At 40.0% G+C, this 24875-nt stretch overlaps 1 protein-coding gene across 1 annotated transcript; it reads right to left on the reverse strand.

The window, feature by feature from the left end:
• Positions 1-1536: 1536 nt before the first annotated feature.
• EMB1873 (porphyromonas-type peptidyl-arginine deiminase family protein) lies at positions 1537-23813 on the reverse strand. The gene is made up of 10 exons (XM_090007712.1): positions 23579-23813; positions 19622-19735; positions 19376-19465; positions 19202-19286; positions 5692-5747; positions 5516-5594; positions 4098-4232; positions 2365-2594; positions 1945-2103; positions 1537-1831 (listed from the first exon to the last, which is right to left on the reverse strand). Exons 1-10 carry the CDS (start codon positions 23663-23665, stop codon positions 1751-1753), a joined length of 1116 nt encoding a protein of 371 aa, XP_089863838.1. The 5' UTR covers positions 23666-23813; the 3' UTR covers positions 1537-1750.
• Between the last annotated feature and the right edge of the window lie 1062 nt (positions 23814-24875).

Below are 24875 nucleotides of genomic sequence, written 5' to 3' on the forward strand. Positions count from 1 at the left end.
AGTCAGAAGCGTTATTCATAAATGACATTAAAAAGGTGTTGGGTCTCTTCTTGGCAAAGAGTAGACTGGACTCACACTTGGTAATAGATCCATGGCCAAAATATTGCTACGAATCCCAGGGAGTGATTCATTAAAACCCATGAGAAATTCAAATTTTTTCTCCCTTTGTTGGCATTCATTGTACTATTTGAATGCACCATATGTGCAATTTGGGGTCGTGGAGTACGAGCTCAACTCCTTTCAATATGACTTTAATGTATTGAAATACGTGACCAAGAGAGATTGATCTTGACGTAGATCACATATCAATTTCTTTAATTGATAAATATGAGTGGAGTTACCTTGAGAAAAGTGTTCTGCTAGATCTTTACACGCCTCACTTGCAAGACCCGTGTATATAATGTTTGTGCTTGTGATGTCCTTCGAGACTGCGTAAAAAATCTAAGAGAGCACCGTATCATTGCAATGGTATCATAACTGATAGTCGTTTGAGGTAACATCTGGTTGTGGTAATGAGCCATCCACAAAAGCCAACTTGTTCTTTGCATTCAACGCCATCCTCATCGTGTGTTTTCAAGTAGAATAATTTTTGCCCTGTGAGCAACATTGAGACGATAACAGCATCGGGGTTGTCAGAGTGATTGAAGATTATATGGGGGAGGTGAGCCACAACGCATTTCAGTAGTTGTTGGATTCCTTGGTGTTGTTGAGAATCTCTGATGTCATGATCGATCATAAAATAGGCTGATTTAATGCAACGGTGGGCTGTCGGCAATGGTGATGATGAGTTGGCCGATGTTTTAGGCTTACTGTGATACCATATGAAAAATGATAGCCCAGGAAAATTCAATGATTGTCATTAGATTGTGGACTGTTACGTATACTACAATGCATTGGACACAAAAATCCCTTTGATTGTAGGGATTAAAAAAACAGAAATAAGATACAGATTTGCAATGAATATTCGATGGTTCACTATGTGACCTACTATTACCATACATGCGTGATCCTTATCATATAAAGATCAATTTCACAAAATGTCATATAAAGATCAATTTCCCCCGATTTTGAGAAAAAAAAGTTGCGTGCATACATTTTGGTGGAATTTGGAAAAGGGTACCATCTTAAGTTGAAACGGGCCCATAACAGATGATTGTTGCTAAACACAAACAGGAGGATAAACTGCATCTTGACATAGCACAATAATTATTTTAACTAGAAATTCCTGGAGCTTCAAGACAATAAGCATTTAACTATCACCGCGATAACTGCATGATGTGAACTTTATATTCAAGGAAAAGAGAAGAAAAACTAGTATACCGAAGTAATTATACCAAGACTTCCATATTATACCCAACATATGCTTTAAAAAGAGAGAAAAGAACACCAACAATCACCAATGAACCATTAATTATTAGAAGCCGTATCTCCCCACCGAATTTAGAATATTTTATGTGATCCTTGCCACTGAATAATTTGTGAGACCATTGGAAGATAACATACTTTCATGTGCAAATTGAGGGGAAAGAGACAATGTACAAACTTGATTATTTCAGATTTATATAACCATGAAAATATAGTGAATACTAAATAATTAAAAGAACAGGAACTTGAGTAATATAAGACATCAAGCTATCAATTTTTTTATGAATAAAATTACTTGGGGGGATTCCCCCAAGCATTATTCATCAAAAAAAAAAACACGGAGTACTTTAAGAAAATAGCCAACACTCAAACTCTATTAGCCTGTCTAAGCAGGCTGTTGCTGTGTTATGCAGTGAATGTTCCCCCCACCAAGGCAAATTTCCCTTGCCTCTTCTATCATTACAACCTGCCAAACATAATTCAATAAATTTTGATCTTTTAGTGAACATAAGTATATAACATATACAAAGAGAAAAAGTCTCCCTGTATCTTATACAGAAAAGCAAGATTTAGATATACCTCATGATCTGGAAATGTTGAACAGAGAATGCCATGCGCTTCACTATCCCTCTTTTCATCACCAAAAGCTGGCGCTATAATTCCACCATTGGCAATATAAAAGTTTACATAGGACGCAGCGAGCCTTGTACCGCCAAGTCTGTGTTTTGCATATAGAACCTGAACGCAGCATATGAATCAGGAAAAATTATACTGCAAGAATGTGATCTAAACATGCACAATAGTTCTGTTGATAAACATAGGGAGAGAGCCAAAAACAAGTGGAGAGTGCAGCAGATGTACACCACCAACATTCTTATCATAAAGCTTTCTGTCCTCATCGCATAAGACTTGTTTCACTAACACAGTAAAAATCTTGGCCTTGATATGAAACAATCTTTGAAGGTGCTAACAGAAACAGTAAGTCAATGTGTGTCAAACCTTAACCCCCGCTGCTTCCTCTTCTGTGCAATACAGAGGCCCTGGTATATGGAGTTTGATTATCTCTAAACTCCTGCCACAAGCATCTGTAGAATTCGAGAGAACAGAAAAAGCCTCAACAGATCTTTCATACTGAGGATCTGACTGGTCATCAGTCCACGATAAAATAACCACACCCGGCCTTGCAAAACAGCACATGTTGTCAATGTGGCCGTTGGTATCATCATCACCTACAAAAATGCCGTAATATACCAATTTTTAGGAAAGGAGGAAAGGAAATTTGTAAGAATCCATCATAGATGAGAACGTTACCTAATCTTTAGAACTTCCCATTTAGAAAATTGTGCCCTTCCCCATTAATTTCATATATAATTGCATTTTGGTTCATGACGTAGGTCCTTTTATCTGTTCAACCCACATGTTTTAATTATGCTGAAATTGCAGTTATTGATAAATTGCCAATAGTTATTACATTTCAATCCTGTAAAGGGATCCACTTCAATCAGTCAATACCACACAAGAGGATACAACTCCCAGGGTTTTTGAGCCATGTTGTTGACAAGTACATGCATGCAGGAACTTTTATGTAATCATTATTGGTAAGAAATTGAATTTCTTGTACTAATTTTTATGATATTTTCATAGTTTTATAGACCTGAAAAATAAGCCCTCACCTATCCAAACTTAACATAATATTATAACAAAAGTTCACCCTGTTTATTTTGTCTAAACTTTCAAAATCATGTAGAATTCTGTTGAGGCTTTCCCAATAATTCCTGATGGAAATAAATCACAATTTAAATCTTTGGCTGGTGAGGGCCAATTTAAGTAAGAAACTCCCCCAAATGTTTTTAATGTACTCCGGCCATTTGATCCAACTACATATAATTCTACATTACTTGATTTATACATATATATACATGCAATTCTTAATCATTATGATTATAAACACTCATAGTAAATCAAATTTGAAGATTGATATTTGATGTAACTACAAATTGTAAAAGGATAATCACACAACTAAATACAAAATGAACAATCAAGAAAGGATATAGATAAAGTTACAGAGACAGGGTTGACCACATCCAATATAGATTTGACTGTATCCATGATATGTTCAGTTTCATGTCTGCTGTCATGTTATGTTGACATGGGGTACACATGCTAAGTGAAGTGCCCATATGACAATAGCTCCCAACTAGTATTTGGCAGATTAAAACTAGAATTAAATGACAAAGTAACTAAACATAGTTTAATTAAAAGGCATGAATCAAACTTGGAGTTAGCAAACTTTTCTTGGATTAATTATATACCTCGACACTAAATTAATGATGTGTTTGATGCTATCTGGTTTATGGGTGCATTTTGCTTAGCCTAATGTAAATGTTTTGTGGGCTAATGAAAGTGTCAAAACTTTGGTTTGTGCATTTTTTTTGAAGAAAACAAAGGTAGGTATGTGAGAATTACCCTCACTAGATATCAGCTTAAGAAGAATGGATACTTTAATGAACTAAACAATGATTGACTAGATCCACATCATGCAATACTTCACTTTTTTTTTCCAAGAGGGAAAAAAAATGGCACAGCTAAAAAGTGTTCTGAAAGTGTGCCTTCATGGGCAAGAACAAAGTACATTTTGTTTCTTACACATGTAAGTACCTTAAAATAAATTCAAAAAGAATATGCAAGTGGAAGAATGTGTAGATAATGTCATAGTTAGGACAGATTCATACCATATAATCCCCGCGGCAACCAAATTAACTTTTTGACTCCAAGATAGCTCATCAGCCTATTTTCAATTTCTTCCTTGGTCAAATTTGGGTTTCGGTTTGGATTCAAGAGGCACTCCTCAGTTGTAATGCAGGTTCCTAAGGATAAACACAAACACAATATGAGACAACATATTGAGAATATTTTAAGCCTTTGCTTTAAGGATGCAGATTTTTTCCAACTAGAAATTTCAAGCAATTTATATTAGAAAAATACTAACATTTTAATAAACATGTGAACAGTGAAAAGTGACAGATAAAACTGAATGCCAATGCAAAATAATTCAGATATTAACTATGTGACCAAGTATGACATAATTAGCTAATCTATTTACTGATCACACTTACATCATAAAGATGGGTAAAATATGAGCTTTGCAAAGCTAAACATACCATCAGGATGCAAACATGCACAAACCAGATGCTGTGAAAAGAGCCATGAATAAGAGGACATCCATCTTCAAACTAAAATTACCTATGACACACTCAGATGTCTAAACTCCAACTTATTTTTATGAAAGACCACTCACTCACAAGCGATTGTACACCAGAAGGAGCAACAAGTTGGAAGACAATTAAAACCATCATGAGAAAAATATGACATCAAAGAAGAAAAATAAACACAGAAAAGAAAACCCATAATCAAAGCCTTCAATGGCCAATTTCTTCATAAAGGTATAAATTTTCACAATCCTCATTAACATTGTAAATATCATAGTGTATCGTACGATATGTATCATACTTATAGGGTTTTTGGATACGATACACACTCGTATCTCAATACGGGTGTGTCTTACGATACACCTTTGTATCTTACGATATGTCCATGCATCTTACAATACACTATGATAAGGGGGTGTATACACTATAAATGCAGTTTAAGTGCACTCACTTCCATTTTTTTTCAAAAACATATAAGACCCCTTGGGCCTATTTCATATTCATCCCTAAAGAGCTTAAGAGTGATTAAGGAAGAATTTTTGCAAAAGAGAAAGAGAATGATGATACTCAGGATTGACGTTATCTAATTCATTTTTGTTTGAATTTTGAATAAATTTGGCTATGTAAAATTTTTAAGTATTGAAAAAACACTTTATGATATTTTTTTTATGTAAACACGCATTATTATGAATCTTGTGAGTTATTAGCTTAGATTCATTTGCATATTATTTCATAGTTTGCATTTTTTTTGTGAGATATGCATGCCATTTATAGTATAATAGTTATTCAATAAAATCATCATCAATGTTTCAATGAAGATATAGAAACTGGAAAAGACACTAAAAAAAGGAAGATTGAAAAGACAGGCCCAAACTAAACAGAGATTTAGCACTTCTGGCCAAGAATAAAAGGACAAATGATTTTCAGGTATAGATTCAGACCTTTTCCATCAACATGGATGCTTCCACCTTCAAGAATCATGTCCTGTGGGAACCTAGGAACCTTCTCAATTTCCAATATCTAGAGAAATGGCAAGGCTAAATATCAATATGCACGTATGAGTGTAAGAACAAATCAAAGGCACCAAAGAGAAGAGGAACCACAGAAGCTTATTTACCTTCCTGGCAACAAGGATATCCTTGCTCCAATCCCTGTAGCAACCATCCGAGAAGCCTAGCAATAAGATAAGAAGTTTTTGCAATTGAATAGAAAAGGAAGAATAACAACCCAAACTTTCAAAAGATCACAATTTCAGTTTTATTTGATTCAAAAGAGAAAAGCACAACGCAGCAATCACAAATCCAAGTATCACCATTGACAATCAAAGGCCCTTCAAACCCTATACGCACAAGTATAGATAAAAAAGTAGGATCAATTTGCATACTTAGGTCAGGCTTAAATCTTTCTTGTCAAGATTCAAAGTCAAATCCGAACAGTAAGGGCCCTTTGAATACCTCAGATTTCATACGTGAATCAGAGATCCGAGGATTTCAAATACATGTGACATAGATGAGGTTTCTTAGTTACTAGGCCAGACGTAATGGATATATTATGTCACTTGTTTGTTGAGAGGCTCCTACTTTTAGACACATGTAACAAGTGCTTCCTTATAAATGCTGCACACATGCTTGACATGTAGATAATGGAACTTTTGGACATCCAAATTTATTTTCTACATGCTTGTTTGTGTATGAACCTAGATAAGTCTAGCTGCGACAAATCATTAACATTAGAAACAATCGGAAGACGCAGGAACAATAATGCTCATGAAAACATGAGGCCAAAGTAGCTAAAGTCAGCAGCTACATAGTTCAGTTAAAGAGCAGTAACATCAACATAACCAGAACTTCATAAAATTTGCTACCACTTACCAGTCTTTTTTTCTTCAATCAGACTAATCTTGAAAATGTTCAAAGTGTTCTTTGAGCCAAAGTTGAACAAAAAGAGTGCAAATGATTTTTGTTCTCTTTTCATATATGGAACCCTACACTGATTGAAGCTTAGTTTTGTTAGGGTCAATAGAAAATCATTACTTTGGTATGATTACTTATGAGCTGTGTAAAGGTTCCCAATTATATCTGATCTGAAAACTAAAGTGGGTGCTCCATTTTTTTCTCTACTTTTTCGTTTATGCTTATTTGGGATAACAAAAGGTGTGTTTGGTTATCTTCTTCATGATTATGTTTATTAAATATTGTTGAGAATAGGTGGTTTTAAGTGAAGTTTTTCATATTAGATGTTATTTTGAAATTGTGTTTTCACAATGGGCTTAGTTGTAATTATTCTTTTAAGCCTCTCTCTATTTAACATAAAGAGAGGTCCTAATAAGAAGTTAACGAGTTTTCTCACCCTGTGCAGCCGTCTCTCTCTCTCTCTCTCTCTCTCTCTCTCTCTCTCTCTCTCTCTCTCTCTCTCTCTCTCTATATATATATATATATATATATATATATATATATATATACCTAGGGTTCGGTGCATATTTCCACATGGTATCAGAGCTACAGTCGATCGTGGGAGCGTGATCGATTGTGATCAAAGCACAGTCGATCGTGGGAGCGTGATCGATCGTGATCAAACTACGATCCATCGAAAATATCTTTCAAATCAGGTCAGCGATTAATTTCTTTTTTTTTGGAAGATCTGATGATAGATCTGGGCGTGCTGCTGGTCGTGGATGCTTGTTGTTGCCGAGTTTTTTTCTTGCTGTGAGTTCCTGCCGTGATTCTCTGTTTCTGAGCCTTATTTCATTCCCTGGTGCCGAATGTTTGCCGAGTCCTATCTCAGCCATGATTCCCTGATGTTTGGGCCACGATTTTTTTTTGTTTCGTGATTTCATGTTGTGACCTCCTGGCTTTTTGAGAGAAACAGCAATCACACTCGTAGTGGTGTTGCTAGTGATTGAAAAATGACTGACTGTCAAGATGTATATGTCTGGGGAGTAGCCTCTGTTATGATCCAGGGTCTGCGTATGCAGAGGTATGTTGGTTGTGATTCGCTGATGTGCTGAAAAACAGGTTCTCCGTATGCAGAGTTTTGTTGGTCGTGATTCGCTGATGTGCTGAAAAAAAAAACAAGTTCTGCGTATGCAGAGTTATGTTGGTCGTGATTCGCGGATGTGCTGAAAAAAAAAATTTAACTATTTTTCATGTTTGTGGGCTGCTGTTCACTACTGTCGTGGAAACTGCAGGCTAGATTTCCTGTTGTGCTGGGAAAGTTCTCGTGTTGTGGGCTGCTATTCCTTACTGTCGTGATTTTTTTGTGTGTGTGAACAGTTGTTGATTGTCATATTGGTTGGTGTGTGAGTGTAACACACGTTTTTTCCTGTGTTGATTGGAGTCTGTTCGGGTTTTTTTTGCTGAAACAGAAGTATGGCTGAAACTTCAATATGTGATTCCAAATTGGAAAATATTGGAGAGTATAAGGCATTTGCCAATCCCTTTTCGTATGGCTCGTCTGTAAGGTTGAATGAAACTAACTATGCCAGGTGGTCCAGAACTTTTATGATGTCGGTATCTGGACATCGCAGAAAACATATCTTGTTGGAGGACGAACCCACTGAAAAAGTGGGAAAATATGTTACTTGGGATGAAGATAATGACATAGTTATGTCATGGATTATGAATAGTATCGAACCTCATATTGCAGATGGTTTAATTTACTATAATACAGCCAAACAAATGTGGGAAAATCTTCGAGATACGTACTCACAAGAGACTAATGTGAGTCGTATCCTACAAGTTGAACAAGAAATATATAATTTACAGCAGGGAGATCAAACCTTGGCCCAGTACTATGCCTCCGTCAAAGCTGCTTTTGAAAGACTTAATGCTCACAGACCCCTCTGTTGTTCGAAACAAAAGGATCATCAAGAACAAACTATGGTTGCTCGGTTTCTTACAGGTTTATCTTCAGAATTCTCTGTTGCAAAAGTCCAAATGTTGACTGGTTCTGTAATGCCCCAAATTTCAAACTTGCGAACCTTTTCAGAAAAAACAGGCAAGAGACTACAAATATCTCTTTCCTTCAGAGTTGTTTTATGAAATCAACGGAAGATTTTGCTTTTGATAAATCATAAGGCAAGCTGACAACTTTGGGCACGTTAGCTAAAAGAACCAAAACTCACAAGATTCGGATATCCTAAGGGAAATCCGATACAAACCCAAGCGTCCAGGACGCGAGCTAAGAGCAGGAAGAAGAAGTCTTGAAGCCATCTTGCTATCGCGGCATCGCCTGTAGTGTACCTAATCATCACCTGTACCCATAGAATGGGTTAGTTTCGCAAAAAACTAGTAGGTGCACAAGAGAGACTACAAGGAACTGAATTAAGTACATTTAATTCAGTAGGTTACGCAGTTTAAAGCAGATATGCAGTTAAACAGGTAAGCAATGCAAGCAGGTGAATAGTGTAAACACGTAAGCAGTACAAGCGAAAGGTATGCGAGCGATTGAGTAGTGCAAGCGAGTAAGCAGTGCAAATGCGTAAGTAGTGCAAACAGTAAGCAGTTCAACGCAAGTAAGCAGTGCAACTGACCAACGCAGCATACGATCCATTTGATCGTAAGTTGAGAACTACTACGCAACAAGCTTGTCCTCGTTCCTAGAACGAGGTCTCTGCGTCTAATCACCATCAGGACATCGTTTGTCGCTCACTACTTCTAACAAACGCATTGTCCTGAGCAACCTTAATCTATCCTCATCTCTCAAAGTCTTACGCGGCTAACCGTCACCGGTTATGACGCACTAAGGCGTCATACCTTCTCAGAGAAGCTCGCCCTTCCGTAGAAGGTCCAAACCATGATCACTAACTCAAATCACTAACGATCTGATTCTCACATCTGAGTCATGCATGTAATCATGCTAAAACAGAAAGCCGAAACTATGAATTCATAGTTGGCTATCACAAACAATCTCAGAAGATCGTCACAGCTCACCATAACTTTTTATGGTAAGCGAAAACACAAGATCCACGTCGGATCGTTCGGTCCGAGAGATATACGACCAGACAAGGAATTACCGCCCTAGAGGGTATACTTGATCTTGGACCCTACACTTCCTTACAGGAGTTCACCGTCTTTGCAGCTACCCGTTCGTGGACAGTGTACATTCTCATAGAGATCTCCCACTCTAGCCGGGTCACCCGATCTGGGAAATGTATAACCTCACAGCGAAACCTTTGGGAAACCGATCCCCAACATATGCCATATCCAATGAAAATCATTGCGATACACGCATCAACACAAAAGACCGCTCTTGGGGTCGATAACTACTAATACAAACAACAAGATCAACGCGGGATCACCTGGTCTGGGAAATGTATAACCTCACAAGGAATTCCGCCTTAGATGGTATACCTGATCTTGGACCATACACTTCCTCACAGGAGTTCACCGTCCTTGCGGCTACCCGTTCATGGACAGTGTACATCCTCACAGAGAATCTACCACTCTAGCTGGGTACCTGGTCTTGATCATACACGCCCTCGCAGATAATCCTTTGGAGATCAGGTGCTCGTCAGACACCCTACTCGGTGATACACGCATCTATACAATCGACTGCTCCGAACAGTTGACTGCTCTCGAGGTCAGTAGCCGCAATATGGGCACAAGCATGTATATCAGCAATATGCATTGTATCACTCCGCGCAGAAGCATATAATCCTACGCATCGTATGATTGCCCCGAGGAATATTGCAATCCTCAAATAGGCCCTCAAAGCATGTGTAACCGACACATGAGAACGCGCAGATATTGCAATTCAGTTGATTCTATGGGCGAAAGATAACTAACTCTACCCGTCAGCCAAACAAAACAACTGAATAAGACAAGCACTCATAACAATGCTCGTAAAACATATAATTACCATAAAATGGCTCAGTCCATGAACAAGTAATTAAATTAATTTACATCACAAGCCATTCATAAGCAATCATACGGCAACAATTACATCACAATATGTAAGCAGCTTATGAGACAAGCGGCCACATCAATCCTAGTTGCCACCAGTTCGTAGATTACGAGCTGTATGCAATCACATCAATCATAAGAGATGCAAGTCAACAAGTGTTACGCTACAATAAGTACCAAACAGTTCGACCAAGGGATAAAGCAAGTCACATGCTAATATGTAGCAACTGGTATAATGTTATCATTATAAGCATTTAACTAGTATGAGAAACTCCTTATTACTCCGTAAAGAACCGCGTAAGCAGTTTAACCAACTAGAGTAATGCCTTGACAGACGTGCACAGTTCAACGAGTAGCATACTGAACTATCGAGCAAGCAAGCGAATTAGTAGTGCAAGCGAAGCAGTAGTGCAAGCGAAGCAGTAGTGTAAGCGAATCAGTAGTGCAAGCGAATCTCACGACCCGTGACCAGTGTGAACAGACCTTATGTTTTGATAATTACTGGCCTGTGGGTACGCGCAGGCAAAACATAAAAACAACTGAGACTAGTTTAGGCGTCTGTTATTCTATGTATTTTCGATAACCCGAATAGCTAGTTGAGTCTGCTCCAAAGGGGACGGCATTAGCCGAGAGAGGATTCCCCAGAGGCTGAAAAGCAGTGCCACGAATGCATCCAACTTCTGCAGAAGTGTTGAGCTAACTTGTGTAGCCCCTATCCCCTAACTCCAATGACTGGGGAGGCCGGATCTTTGCCCGTGGGGTGGTTGTTAACAACCTGTCCATTGAAATTTTTGTACCGATCTGTCATCTCCCTTGACAGACAACCAGAAGCGAACGGGTGCGTTAGGGGTTGCTTAACTAACGACCCATTCTATGTTGTGGTATTTAAACCACTCGAGCATCTTGCCTGTGAAGGCGAATGTGAGGCCATTTATGTGATTACAGCATTTTGCATTTAGCGTTGTTCGAGGTCGCACTACCGTCTCATCCGATCATCGCAGTACTAGACGTGTCGTGCACGACTACAAGTACTCTAGGATGAAGGGGGTATAGCTCATCAATAGAAGCCTCAACAGGAGTGTTTCACAAAGATGTAAAGTTTATCAACTTTACTCCATCTTTTGAAACAGCAGTACCTTGTGCCAACATGATGCATGTGATTATCTCGAATCACATCCGCTATCGGGGTATCTACATGTCTCGCATGACTCGATATCGGCCTCGATAGACGGGATACGGGTCTCTCAACAGAACACCCGCTAAGAAGTTCGCTTGAACCTCCAATTCGGGATCACCCGAGATATGCCAAAAAGGCGAGCCGAACCAGCCAGTCACATCCTTCCAAATGCTTCGATTTGGAGCAGTCTTTGATGCTTTTGCGCAGCTCCCTGAAACCTCAAGTCGACTCTGCAGGACTGCACGCACGAAGAGCCAGGATCCTTGCGAGGTATCCCTCTCCTTAAACGAGGATGTATCGCCAGCTCCCAACTGAACTCTTGTCGCAAGAGTGAGTGATAGATGTCTCTTGCATCCTCCACGAGGATGCCTTTAAGGCATACGCAAAGAGCAAGAACTTGCACGTCATCTGCAAAAGCAAGGCAATACCAACACATATGCAAAAGCAAGAGCCTAGGCGCAACGGCAAAGTAAAAGCGGTAAGCAGAAGTGCAACGCAAACCCTCGCACAACGCGTGATGGCAAGTAAAGACTGTAAGCAGGAGTGCAACGCAGAACCTTTGTGTGATGCTCGGCGGCAAAGTAAAGGACAAGGATCGTGAAACCGCGTCCTTGAGTTAAATGCATACTCATATAAATATATATGCATATATATTTATTTAATTGTCCTTTTTAGTTAATTGAGCTCAATTCAATTGTCCAAGTCTTATGTGCAATCTTCCCCTACCTTTGAGAGTTGCAAGCTTGCTGTCGTCCGCGGGTGTACGCGATTGGCGGCTCGAGTCGCGGAGCGCGAGCAGGATCCGTCGTACGAGCTGCAAAAGTAACGATCTTAGCAAGCTAATACCAAAATAGAAAGTCAGGGGCACTATCACCGTCCTGACGTAAGGGAAGCAAAGGCAGGGGCATTGTGCACATGCGCACCTGCTATAAGCGCAAGAAGCAGGGGCAGGGCCACGAGCCCGTGCTGACATGCTGTCAGCGAACAACGGGGAGGCAGGGGGTCGCACCCTTGCCCGAAGAAGACAACGAGGGAGGCTTCGCCCTGCCAGCCAAGAGAGCAAGGAAGCGAGGCCCTTACCTGCGAGCCACTAAGGGGGAAGCAGGAGGCCGCACGTTGCCTTTCAACAACGAACGGAGGCCCGCCCGATGCCAATGAAAAGCGAGGCAAGGGGGCTTGCCCCGGCCTGCCGAAAAACAGCGAAGGCAAGGGTGATGCCCCTGCCTAACGAGAAAAGAGGCACAGGGAGGGCTCGGCCCCCTCCCTTGCCGTAACAAAGAGCAAGGAGGGGCTCAACCCCCTCTCCTGTCAAAACAAAAAGCACAGAGGGGGCTCAGCCCCTAACCTACCGATATCACGAAGCAGGGAGGGGGCTCAACCCCTCCCCTGCCGAACGAAAGGGCAGAGAGGGGGCTCAGCCCCTCCCCTGCCATAACAGAGAGCAAGAAGGGGGCTCAGCCCCTCCCCTGCCTAAAAGGGAGCAGAGAGGAGGGGGCTCAGCCCCTCCCCTGCCTAAAAGGGAGCAGAGAGGAGGGGCTCGGCCCCTCCCCTGCCATGACAGAGAGGAGGGGGCCGAGCCCCTCCTCTGCCGTAACAGGAGGCAGGGAGGAGGAGCTCGGCCCCTCCCCTGCCGTGACAGAGGGAGCAGAGAGGAGGGGGGTCGAGCCCCTCCTCTGCCGATATAGGGAGCAGGGAGGGGCTCGGCCCCCTCCCCTGCTAAGAGTGGGCACAGGGAGGGGGGCCCCCTCCCTACTCCTTACTCCTTGTGGGGTCACGGGAGGGGTCAAACCCCCTCCCTGTGCCCACTCTTAGCAGGGGAGGGGGCCGAGCCCCTCCCTGCTCCCTATATCGGCAGAGGAGGGGCTCGACCCCTCCCCTCCTAATAGTGGCACAGGGAGGGGAGCTCGGCCCCTCCCTTACCAAACACAGTGCAGGGAGGGGCTCGGCCCCTCCCTCGTTGAAACGAGTCGCAGGGAGGGGGCTTTGCCCCTCCCCTGTGATTGAGGGCAGCAGGGAGGCGGCTCGAAACCCCTCTCTGCGCAACAGAAAAATGAGGGAGAACAAGAGGGAATCGAGGAAGAGACGAAAAAGGGAGAGCGTACCTGAAGGTCGCCGGCGGCAGCAGCGACGGCGTCGGCATCGGCGGGGGGTTGCAGGTGGCGGCGGGTCGGCAACGCAGAGGAAGGAGACGAGAGAGACCGAGAGACGAGAGGGGGAAGGAGGTTTCCAGAACCTCCCCCCCTTCGTCGCTGCGTGCTTTTAAAAGCACGCAGCCGACTTGTTTACCCGGGTCGGGTCCGGATCCGGCCCGGATCCAAACATAATTTTTTTTTTATTATTACAGGTTCAGATGTACCTACTCTTGCAGAGGCATATAATCGTCTAAGTAGACTTGCGATATCTCTTCCACAATCTCAACCTGTAACTCAGTCATATGCTCTAGTTGTCTCATCTGGTTATGGGCGTGGAAATCTTCAGAACATCAGAGGACGAGGTCGTGGACGAGGTATGGAGGCAGAGGAAAGCTTCAATGTATATTTTGTGGAAAATCTGGACATTTAGAAGATCGTTGTTGGGATAAGCATGGCCGGCCAACCTCTTCTTCCTCAAAGTCATATGCCCCTAAAGCAAATGTTACTACTCTCGAGGCAACAAAGGCACAGGAAAATATCTCTGCAAGTGACAGTAGTATCACCCTCAGTCGTGCTGAATATGATGAGCCGATAGCTCTTCGTCCTTTAAGTTTCACCCCTCCTGTAGTTGGGGTTGCCTATTCAACCGAAAATCATCTTCATCCGACTGACAGTAAGTGGATTATTGACTCTGGTGCATCCAGACATTTGTGTGGAAATTCACTTGTTTTTTCAGATCTAAAGGATACTAATGCTCAACTTGGAGTCTCACTAGCCGATGGGAGCTCCTCTCCGGTTGTTGGTCAAGGAAATATTTCTATATCTTCCTCGTTACAGTTGCAAAATGTTCTTCATGCTCCAAAATTTCCTCAAAGTTTACTCTCTGTTAGTTTTCTTATAAAAGAACAAAACTGTAGAGTAATATTTGATCCGATGGGTTGTCATTTTCAGGATTTGCTGACGGGGAAGAAGATTGGTGGAGGCTATGAAGAAAAGGGAGTTTACTACCTACATCATCCAATGGGTATTGTTCATGCTGCAGTGGAACATTCATTCAGTCTTGTTCAGTGGCATCATCGTCTTGGTCATCCTTTATTGTCAAAGCTTCGTTCGGTCTTTCCTCAGATTCCTTCCACCACATCCTTTCAGTGTGAAGCATGTCAGCTGGGCAAGCATCATCGAAGTTCGTTCCCTTCGAGTCAGAGTCAGTCTAGTAATAAAGTCTTTGAACTTCTTCATGCAGATGTATGGGGTCCTAGTAAGATTCCTACTAGGACTCAGTATCGATACTATCTAGTTATTGTGGATGATTTCTCTAAGTTGTCATGGGTGTTTTTAATAAAGGAACGATCTGAAGTTCCAAGTATTATCAAATCCTTAATTCTTGAAATAAAAACTCAGTTTGAATCTATTGTCAAGATTGTTCGCACTGATAATGCTCTCGAGTTTAAATCAAAAGGTCTGTTACAATTTTACCAAGATCATGGCATCCAACCCCAAACTTCCTGTGCATATTCATCTCAACAAAATGGGGTGGCTGAGCGAAAACATCGGCACCTGCTTGATGTTGCCAGGACCATTATGATTCAATCCAATGTTCATGCGTTATACTGGGGTGATGCGATTACCACTGCTTGCTATCTGATCAACTGCATGCCTTCGTCTTCTGTGGGTGATCAAATTCCATTACATATCCTAAAACCTAATGCCTCACTTTTTTCTTTCTCACCAAAAATATTTGGATGTGTTTGTTTTGTACACAAACTTGACCCTGACCGTGATAAATTAGTTGTTCAAGCTACAAAATGCATATTTATAGGTTATCCCAAAAATCAAAAGGGATATCGATGTTATGATCCTATTTCTCGCCGAGAGTATGCCAGTGCGGATGTATCTTTCTTGGAATCCACTCCATATTACTCTATTTCTGGTTCCCCGCTGCAGGTTGATCCAGCTGAGTCTTTTTCATTACCTATACCTCCTTTTCCTTTGGAATTTGTGCCCTCATTCCCGAACCAAAATTCATCCTCTTCCAGATTTAATAATCCTCCATTGGTATATGTGCGTAGAGCTCCACCTCCGCAAGAGCCTTCATCTTCTTCTTCTCCTGAGGTAAGTTCTACTGACAATAGTGATCTTCATGATGATGATAACAGGCCCATTGCTCTACGAAAGGGGACACGACAATGTACCTTATATCACATATCTCATTTTGTCTCTGATGCCTTAATTGGAAATCAGATGAAGTCTTTTATTTCAGCCTTATCTGCTGAAACTATTCTTCTGAACTATCAGCAGGCAGAGCTTGATAATCGCTGGAAGTTGGCTATGCAAGAAGAAATGGATGCTTTAATATCTCAGCATAAATGGGATCTAGTTGATTCCCCAGCAGATGCTGACATTGTTGGGTGTAAATGGGTATATAAAATAAAGTACAAATTTGATGGTTTTATTGAAAGGTACAAGGCCAGATTAGTAGCAAAAGGGTATACTCAGACATATGGTATTGATCTCTTTGAAACCTTTTCTCCTGTTGCACGGATGGGTATCATTCGTCTTGTTCTCTCAGTAGCTGTTCAGCATGGTTGGAGCTTGTACCAATTAGATGTGAAAAATGCATTTCTATATGGGGATTTATCTGAGACCGTTTACATGCAACAACCTCCAGGATTCGAGGTTAAGGGGGAGTGACAGAAGGTGTGTAGATTGAGAAAGGTGATTTATGGCTTGAAACAAAGTCCTCGTGAATGGTTTCAAAAGTTGTTTGAAGTGATGTCACGCTTTGGCTTTAATAGGTCAGCAGTTGATCATACACTATTTATAAAGAAAACTAGCTCTGACATAGTTGTTATGGTGGTATATGTGGATGACATCATTCTTACAGGAGATGATGTGAAAGTTATTGAAGCCACAAAAGCTCATCTTCAAAAACACTTTGTTACAAAAGACCTTGGTTCACTCAGGTATTTTCTGGGTATAGAAGTTGCCAGGAGCCATGAAGGGATGGTTTTGTCTCAACGGAAGTATGTTCTTGACTTATTAAAGGAAACGGGAATGTTGGGAGCTAAACCAGCAAATATTCCCATGGACCATAAAGTTCAGTTGTTTGAAGAAGGGTCAAAACCGATTGATAGCAAAAGTTATCGCTCCCTAGTAGGGAAGCTATTGTATGTAACTGTGACCAGGCCGGATATTGCTTTAGCAGTAAGCAAAGTTAACCAGTTTATGGACAAACCAACTGAGGTACACTGGAATGCAGCTATTATGATTCTCAGATATCTAAAATCTTCTCCTGGAAAGGGGTTATTGTTCAGGAAAGGTGGAACTCTGGAGATAGTGGCCTATTCTGATGCTGACTATGCAGGATCTATAGTGGATAGAAAATCTACCACAGGATTTTGTGTGTTTCTGGGAGACAACTTGATTTCTTGGAGAAGTAAGAAACAAAATGTGGTTTCTAGGTCGAGTGCAGAATCAAAATATCGGGCTATGGCCCAAACAGTTGCTGAATTGATGTGGGTTTGTACTGTTCTTCATGATCTTCAGGTGAAGGTTTTCTCTCCCATGACCATGATGTGCGATAACAAAGCTGCAACATATATAGCGAACAATTCTGTTTTTCATGAGAGAACAAAGCACATTGAGGTTGATTGCCACTATGTAAGGGATATGGTTCAAGCTGGTCATATCACTACCAAATATCTAAAGTCGGAAGACCAAGTTGCAGATATGTTTACAAAACCCCTTGCTAGACCAAATTTCTCAAAATGTTGTGACAAGCTGAGCATGATTGATATCTATGCTCCAGCTTGAGAGGGAGTGTTGAGAATAGGTGGTTTTAAGTGAAGTTTTTCATATTAGATGTTATTTTGAAATTATGTTTTCACAATGGGCTTAGTTGTAATTATTCTTTTAAGCCTCTCTCTATTTAACATAGAGAGAGGCCCTAATAAGAAGTTAACGAGTTTTCTCACCCTGTGCAGCCGTCTCTCTCTCTCTCTCTCTCTCTCTCTCTCTCTCTCTCTCTCTCTCTCTCTCTCTCTCTCTCTCTCTCTCTCTCTCTCTCTCTCTCTCGGGTTCGGTGCATATTTCTACAGCATATTTCCACAAATATAAACAACAACAACAACAACTACGCCTTCATCCCAAAACAATTGGGGTCAGCGATATGAACCAAAAAAGAAATTCATTTTGGGTCTTCCACATGAATCCTTTTCCTCCAATCATTTCTATCCAACGCCATGTCCTCGGAGAGGTTCAAAGCATATAAACAAAAAAATAAACAGAAATGACCTTTAGTTATTTGGGGAGGAGGGCAGTGTTGCTTCTATTTTGCTTTTGGTACCTATCTATATTTTGTACCAGACACTTTTTACACCTCCCTTTGTCTGTCCTTCACCCAATCTACCATTTTCCATTCACCATCATGCCTCTTGATTTCACAATCTATCTGGCACCAACAGACTGCAACCACTGTCACCACCATCCACCTTGAACAACACCCACCCTCTCCACTACATATCCTACACTGATAGGCAACACCCCACCAATCCCTTGTCCATCAGGAACTCGTGTCTACCCACCACTCCACTCCCTTTCTTCTTCCCATTATGGCCACCATCTCCCTTATCTGTCCCACACCAATAGCTAAAAACCACCATATCCAATATCCATCTGACACCAATATCCTCCACCCACTATTATTTTCACCTTATTTTTCCTCTCCACTATTTCCACCACTACCATCAAGCCCACCCTATCCATTGTCCATCCACCACAAGTAACCTAAACCCATCATCTCTATCCTCTATCCAGCATCTGTATCCTCTAACCACCACCTACCGCCCTTACTTTTCTACCATTGTCCCCTCAAATCATCACCTGCAATGCAACCTGTCTATCTATGGGCCCCAAAACACATTTTTTAAAAAAATCATTTCCCAAACATCAAATTTTGTTTATGTTTTTATTTACAAAAATGTGTACACACATTTACATTTTACTTGTAAAATAATCATGCACACATCTAACTAGTGCCTAGGAAAAATTGAGCACAAGATAATTGAAAAAACTTGCCAAGTACACACACACACCATCATCCTATTGAAAATACGCAGATCAAGGATTATCCAGCTTGCAATGGAAAGGCTATTACATTTATTTGTTGCAAACCTCAGGTTTAAGAGGTGATGCTGCACGTGATCAATTAACAATGATAATAAAAGCAATACACTAATAATTAAATAGAGCTAATATATATATATATATATATATATATATATTGTCATTCTTTTGTATGATTCATGGTAAAAAAGATGAACGAATGAATCAATGAAATGCATTCATCTGTTTGCCATGGAAGTACTATGTAGAAAATAAAATAAAGCAAGAAATAGTCCAAAACAGGCACTACACCTCCCCAGCAATTAAAATTCCAGTCAATGCCTGCAATCCTTTGGTCTTTGCATCCTGATTTTGACGATTTGTCACATACAATGAACTTGAAAAAATAATGTCAGTTTATGCAGCTAAAATGTAATCTCTACATGCGTTCAAAAGAAATGGGAGAGAAACTGAAATGGTGCATACAGTAGGTCCAACATCTCGGAACCAAGCATCATCCATACTCATTTCCACCACCCTGATGTGTTTTGGTAGTTTGCTTCGTGCAATTTCCCACTTAAGAAAGTAAGGATCAAGAACAAGAAGAAGAAGAGAGGTAAAAGATAGATGTTAGATGTGTTCTTAAGCGGACTTTATACAGCAAGCCAAAAATCAAGTAAAAAGAGTTAAAAAGCCACAGTAGATGGACATAGTGACAGCAAATCAAACAACCTGTTCACCAATAGCACACACAGTTACAGGCTCAAACTTTGAAATTGCAGATGCTACTCTTGCAAATACTCTCTGAGCATGCACAGCATCATCACGCCAGTTATCGGGGCGCTCCTACAAGTTCAAGGAGAACAAGTGTCAGAAAACATCTGCTGGAATAGATTTCTCCAAATCCAGAAGATGAACAGCATTCAGAATGTAGGTTTCTAATAACTCATAGTAAAATTACTTTGTAACGATGGAAACAATTTACTAGAATGAAAATATTAAATTTTTCCTCCATAGCGAAAAATTATGAATGAAATGCAAGCAAACTACCCTGCAAACTAGAACTAAATTTCATCCGCTGACAAGAACAAACCACCATTTCAACACAAGGGAAACTATAAAGTTATAAACACATGACATGGCAAGCAGTTAAGAGCCAAGTAGGCAATCAAGAGCCATTCAGAGGACAAAGCTACAAACCAATAATCTAAATAACCTGAACAATAAACATGAATGAAAAAAGAAGGGCCAAAAATTAGATTAAATGAGAAATAAATAGGAGTCATATAGGGATAAATGAGTAAGACACTCATCAATCAGTATTGGACTGCAGATGTCACAGGAACTCTGACACAAAATAGGCGCAGCCAGCAGTACATGATATCAGCCCTTTTCATATAAGAAAGACTGTCAGTGTGTGCAGAATATCTTTATAGAAGAGGCACAGATTCAGACAAACAATACAAGAGGAGAGCAGGAATAAAAATAAATATGACAATAAAGAATCAGAAGATAGTTGCATGAAAGAATAGATAAGAATTAACATTCACATATATCAACTTCATTTTTCCTAGTCATGTAAGTCAGCTACAGTGTACAGTTACCTAATTATCTGCCTCTGCATAACGTGGATTTGAATTTTGAAGTAGTAATGTTGTTAAGCCATGCCAGTCTCATTCTCATCAGATTTCCTCAACCTAATCCACCACATAAATGCAAAACCTGTTCTTGGAAAACCTTGCTGAAGTTTGACATTTTATCCTCTTGAAATTGTTTTGACTTGCTACACTTTCTAGTTTATATATATTCACAGCATGATCAGAAAGATGAAGACCATTCAAAATAAGGTTCAAAATTAGAACTTGGCAGCAGGCACCTGTTTGGCCAGAAACTGGTAAGACAGAACCACCAATGATGGACACTGCCCAATGACTTGCGAGTAGACCCAAATCCAGACAAGAACACATCACCACTGGTTGACCAGGTTTTGCCAGGGGCCATCCAAGACTTCCTTGACTCAGCCAAGTAGGTTGACCATAGCGCGCGCGCGTGTGTGTATGTCTATCTATCAATCTATCTATCTATCTATATATATATATATATGAGTGATTGCTTCCTCCAAATGGTAGGAGGGTGCAGAGTCTGCAGACAGTCTTATTTTTTCATTTTTTAGTACTTTTTTTTTGGAATCTGACCTTACAGATGTGATCTACATGATCTGTTTAGTAAGAACAGGCTTTTGGATAATCCAATTACAGCATGTGAGCAGGTTTTTATAAGGCTTCAAAAAATCAATCTCAGAATTTTTATAAATTTAAACTCATAAAATCATATTATTTTTCATCAAAACAACTTGATCTACCAGACAAATCTCAGCAAATGGATCACGTTGAACACATCTGTAGGGTCAGATTTGCTAAACATGGCTTCAAACAACAAAAATCAACTTTGTCCACACCATATGGACAGCTAGGAGGAACCCATTTAGACATATATATTTATGTGTGTGTGTTAATATTTGGTGCTATTGAAGGCACCAAATTATGTGGAATTATTGAGCTGGAAATCATAGGTTCAAGCTTTATCAACTCAATCTGACCACATAGATGTGTTAAGGAAGGTTTGTTTGCTAAGGATCAAACCTTGGATCATGTTATTTCAATCCAAAGATATGGTTTTTTGAGTCATGAAATTTTAGTGCATTATGGTCCATTAATCTTTTGAAGCCCTAAAAACACCTGCTTATGTGTCACAATCGTATGATTCAAAACTCATTCCTCACAAAACAAACAATGTAGATTACATTCATAAGATTTAATTTACAAAAAAAATCAAAAACCTAGGATTTTCAGCTCAATAATTCCATATAATTTGGTGCCTTCAACAGCACCAAATATTAACCCTTTATATATAAGAGGACTAAACAACGAGAGAGATAATGCCTCTAGGGTTCCGCTGTGATGTTTGGTTCAGTCAGTCGGTCATGGTTTGCTATAGACCCTATGGAGTCAAGTGTAGACCACTTGACAGGCTTCATTAGTTCCATCTGCTATGATTGACTATAAGGGAAACGTGGGTATAAAGGACAACTGAAGCAGTCTTCAAGTGGATTGATTGTTTTGTTCTAAGTTTCTAACGCCACTATAGCTTACCAGGAGCTCCTCATTCGTTGATAGAGAAGCAAGCTTGAACTAGGTTGGACAATATATATATATATATATATATATATATATATATGACCGTCCAACCAAAGGTCTGAAATCTAGAACCAATGATGATCAGACGATTCTCCTCCTCTAATGTTTGAGTGTTTCATCAACCAGACCTTATATGTTTGTTTTTTATAATTTATTTAGTAAGAAATATGCTTTACATGAAGATTTTACAGCATCTAGACATGTTTTTCAAAATGTGAAAAATCGACAGCTCATAATGCATTTAAAATTGCACAATACGAAGCCTTGAGGGCCATTGAATTTTAGCGCTTTAAAACCCACATCTAAATATCGAAAATTCATAATTTAAAACATGTTTCTAAATAAATAAATGATAAAAGTCCAATATGTAGAGTCTGATCCTGTCATTACTGGTTGTAGATTTTGGACCTTCCTTTGATTAGATGGTCTGATATATATATATATATATAAAGGGCCCTTAGCAGTGGTCTTTACCCCTGCTAAAGGGCTCACAGTTATGTCGCAAAATAACTGTGAGGCCTTTAGCAGCAATCACGACCGCCTCCAAAGGCCATTTCAGCTGAAAAAAAATCCACCACTGATTGCCCGCGGGATCAGCGGTGGGGATTCCTCCGACCCTTCCATCCACTATTTGGGCGTCCGACGCTACTCCCCTTATAGACTGTAAAATACATTGACATGCATAATTCTGATCTTTTTATACAAGAATAAAAAAATGTACATAACCATATACTTATATTACTTTTTATGTAAAATAAAAATTTAACATGACCCAGCCTAGTCAACAGTCAAGCACAGATGAGTGAAGTCATAAAGTGACTAGTTTTCCAACCTTGCATGTGATGACTTCCCAAAGTTGACAAATGTTTCAGGCAATCAAACAAAATGATTGAAATTTCAGAAAATTCCTCAAACACAACTTTGAAAAAATAACCAACCCCAGGTTGTGAAAGCAACAGTGCGTTAGATAAGCAATCTGGAATACTGAAACCAAAAGCAAATTCTTCATTATTGGCCAAAAGACTTGGTTCAGAACATTGCGATGTAGCATCACAACTCATCCATCGTTGAGCAAAATAACAATCACCAAATAAATAGGTGAAAGGAGAGCGAAGCAGGTACCATCATTTTATTTGCTCAAGATTTACATCTTATATGCATGGCCACAGAGCATGTCTAAAATGACAAAATTTGCAGTCCTCATCCAACCCATGACAAACAATAAAAACCATCATCATGGTACAGAAAAGAAAAACCATACAAACACATCAATGAAGATTCACAGTGGTTAAACCCAAATCCTCACTCCCCAACAGATCCATCATAACAAAATAAACAACCCAAATTGAATGTCACACAAAAACCCCAAAAACCAACAAAGAACATCATCTGCATCAAACCCATGAGAGAGCAAGAGAAAAACACCAGCCACCACAAACCCCCACATAGGACACATCCTTCAAACCATCAAAAAATGAAAGAAAGAACAAACCGGCCATCCCATCCAACACCGGGAGTGAAGCTCCCACTCTGCAGGCATTCGGTATCCATGTGAGACAGGGCTCCCGCTCGCCTCCATCCTTTCTTCTCGACTTCCCCCACAAACAGAGAGAGAGGTGCGCGTTTGTGTGCACCACCCAAGGATAGAACCAAAATATAAAGTTGCCCTCGTCGACGGGATCGCGAGAGCGGCTAACTGCCGTGGACAGAAAAATTATAAAAGCACAGATGTGGATATTTGAGATATATCAATGTTTTGTGATAGTCAATCTTACATAAAATCGGTAATATGAAATACAATGGAAAGTTTAGACATATTAGTTTAAGACATAATTTTATAAGACAAATGATTGATGATAATATTATATCATTGAAATATGTAAAGTCATGTCAAAATTTGGTAGACCCATTTACGAAAGGCTTTTCAAGAGATGTCATTAGTAAAACATCGAGAAAAATGAAAATTAAGTCAATTAAGTCATCACCTAAGGATACCCAACCTAGAGTGCTGAAGATCTCACATGCATAGGTTCAATGGGAAGCAAATTGGTGAATGACAGATATTAAGCATATTTATGTAAGCTCATTACTGATGTGTGCTCATGAACTGTAACTAATGTGAGGGTTGAGCTAATAGCTCTTAATGAGTTTGTAGGCCTTAAGGCTAGGGTGTGTATTACAGTACACCTAGACAAATTCACCTATATGAATGTAGAAGTGTGAGTCGTTTCTTATGAGAATTGACAATTCTCTAAAGTACTTATAAATCTAGGGAAGCACAAAGCTCTAAATGTGCCAACATGAAATCCACACAATTGAACTTTTGAAAACCTATGTATGATTGAAAAACTCCGTTAACAATATAATGAGCAAAGTTCAAGGTAAGTCCACTTAGCACCTTGGTTAATTTAGGTTTTCTTTCAAAAAGTGGGGGTTCAAGTCTTGCAGACACTCTCACTGATGCATAAGTTTCTATGCAAGCCAAATATATTTTAAAACTAGTGGAGGATTGTTAGAAAAGTTTTAAAATATTAAATCTTGATGATTTTGTTTACTACAAAAAGTGTTTTGAAAAAGTTTAGTCGTATATCTAAGAGAGATTTTTTTTAAGAGGTTTAAATAGAGAGTTTGTTATTTATTCTTTACTTTGGTAAGCCTTGAGTCTTTAGGTGGATTGCGAACGTTGTTGCGCATCGTGCAGCAACGAACGCGCCGTTGCGCGCAAGGGCGCTTGAGACGCAATGTGGCGTTTTAATGGCGCACTTTGCACTTACGTTTTGGCCTTTCTC

This window comes from Nuphar pumila, chromosome 5, assembly GCF_984573655.1.
Source record: "Nuphar pumila chromosome 5, dmNupPumi1.hap1.1, whole genome shotgun sequence".
In the NCBI taxonomy this organism is placed as follows: domain Eukaryota; kingdom Viridiplantae; phylum Streptophyta; class Magnoliopsida; order Nymphaeales; family Nymphaeaceae; genus Nuphar; species Nuphar pumila.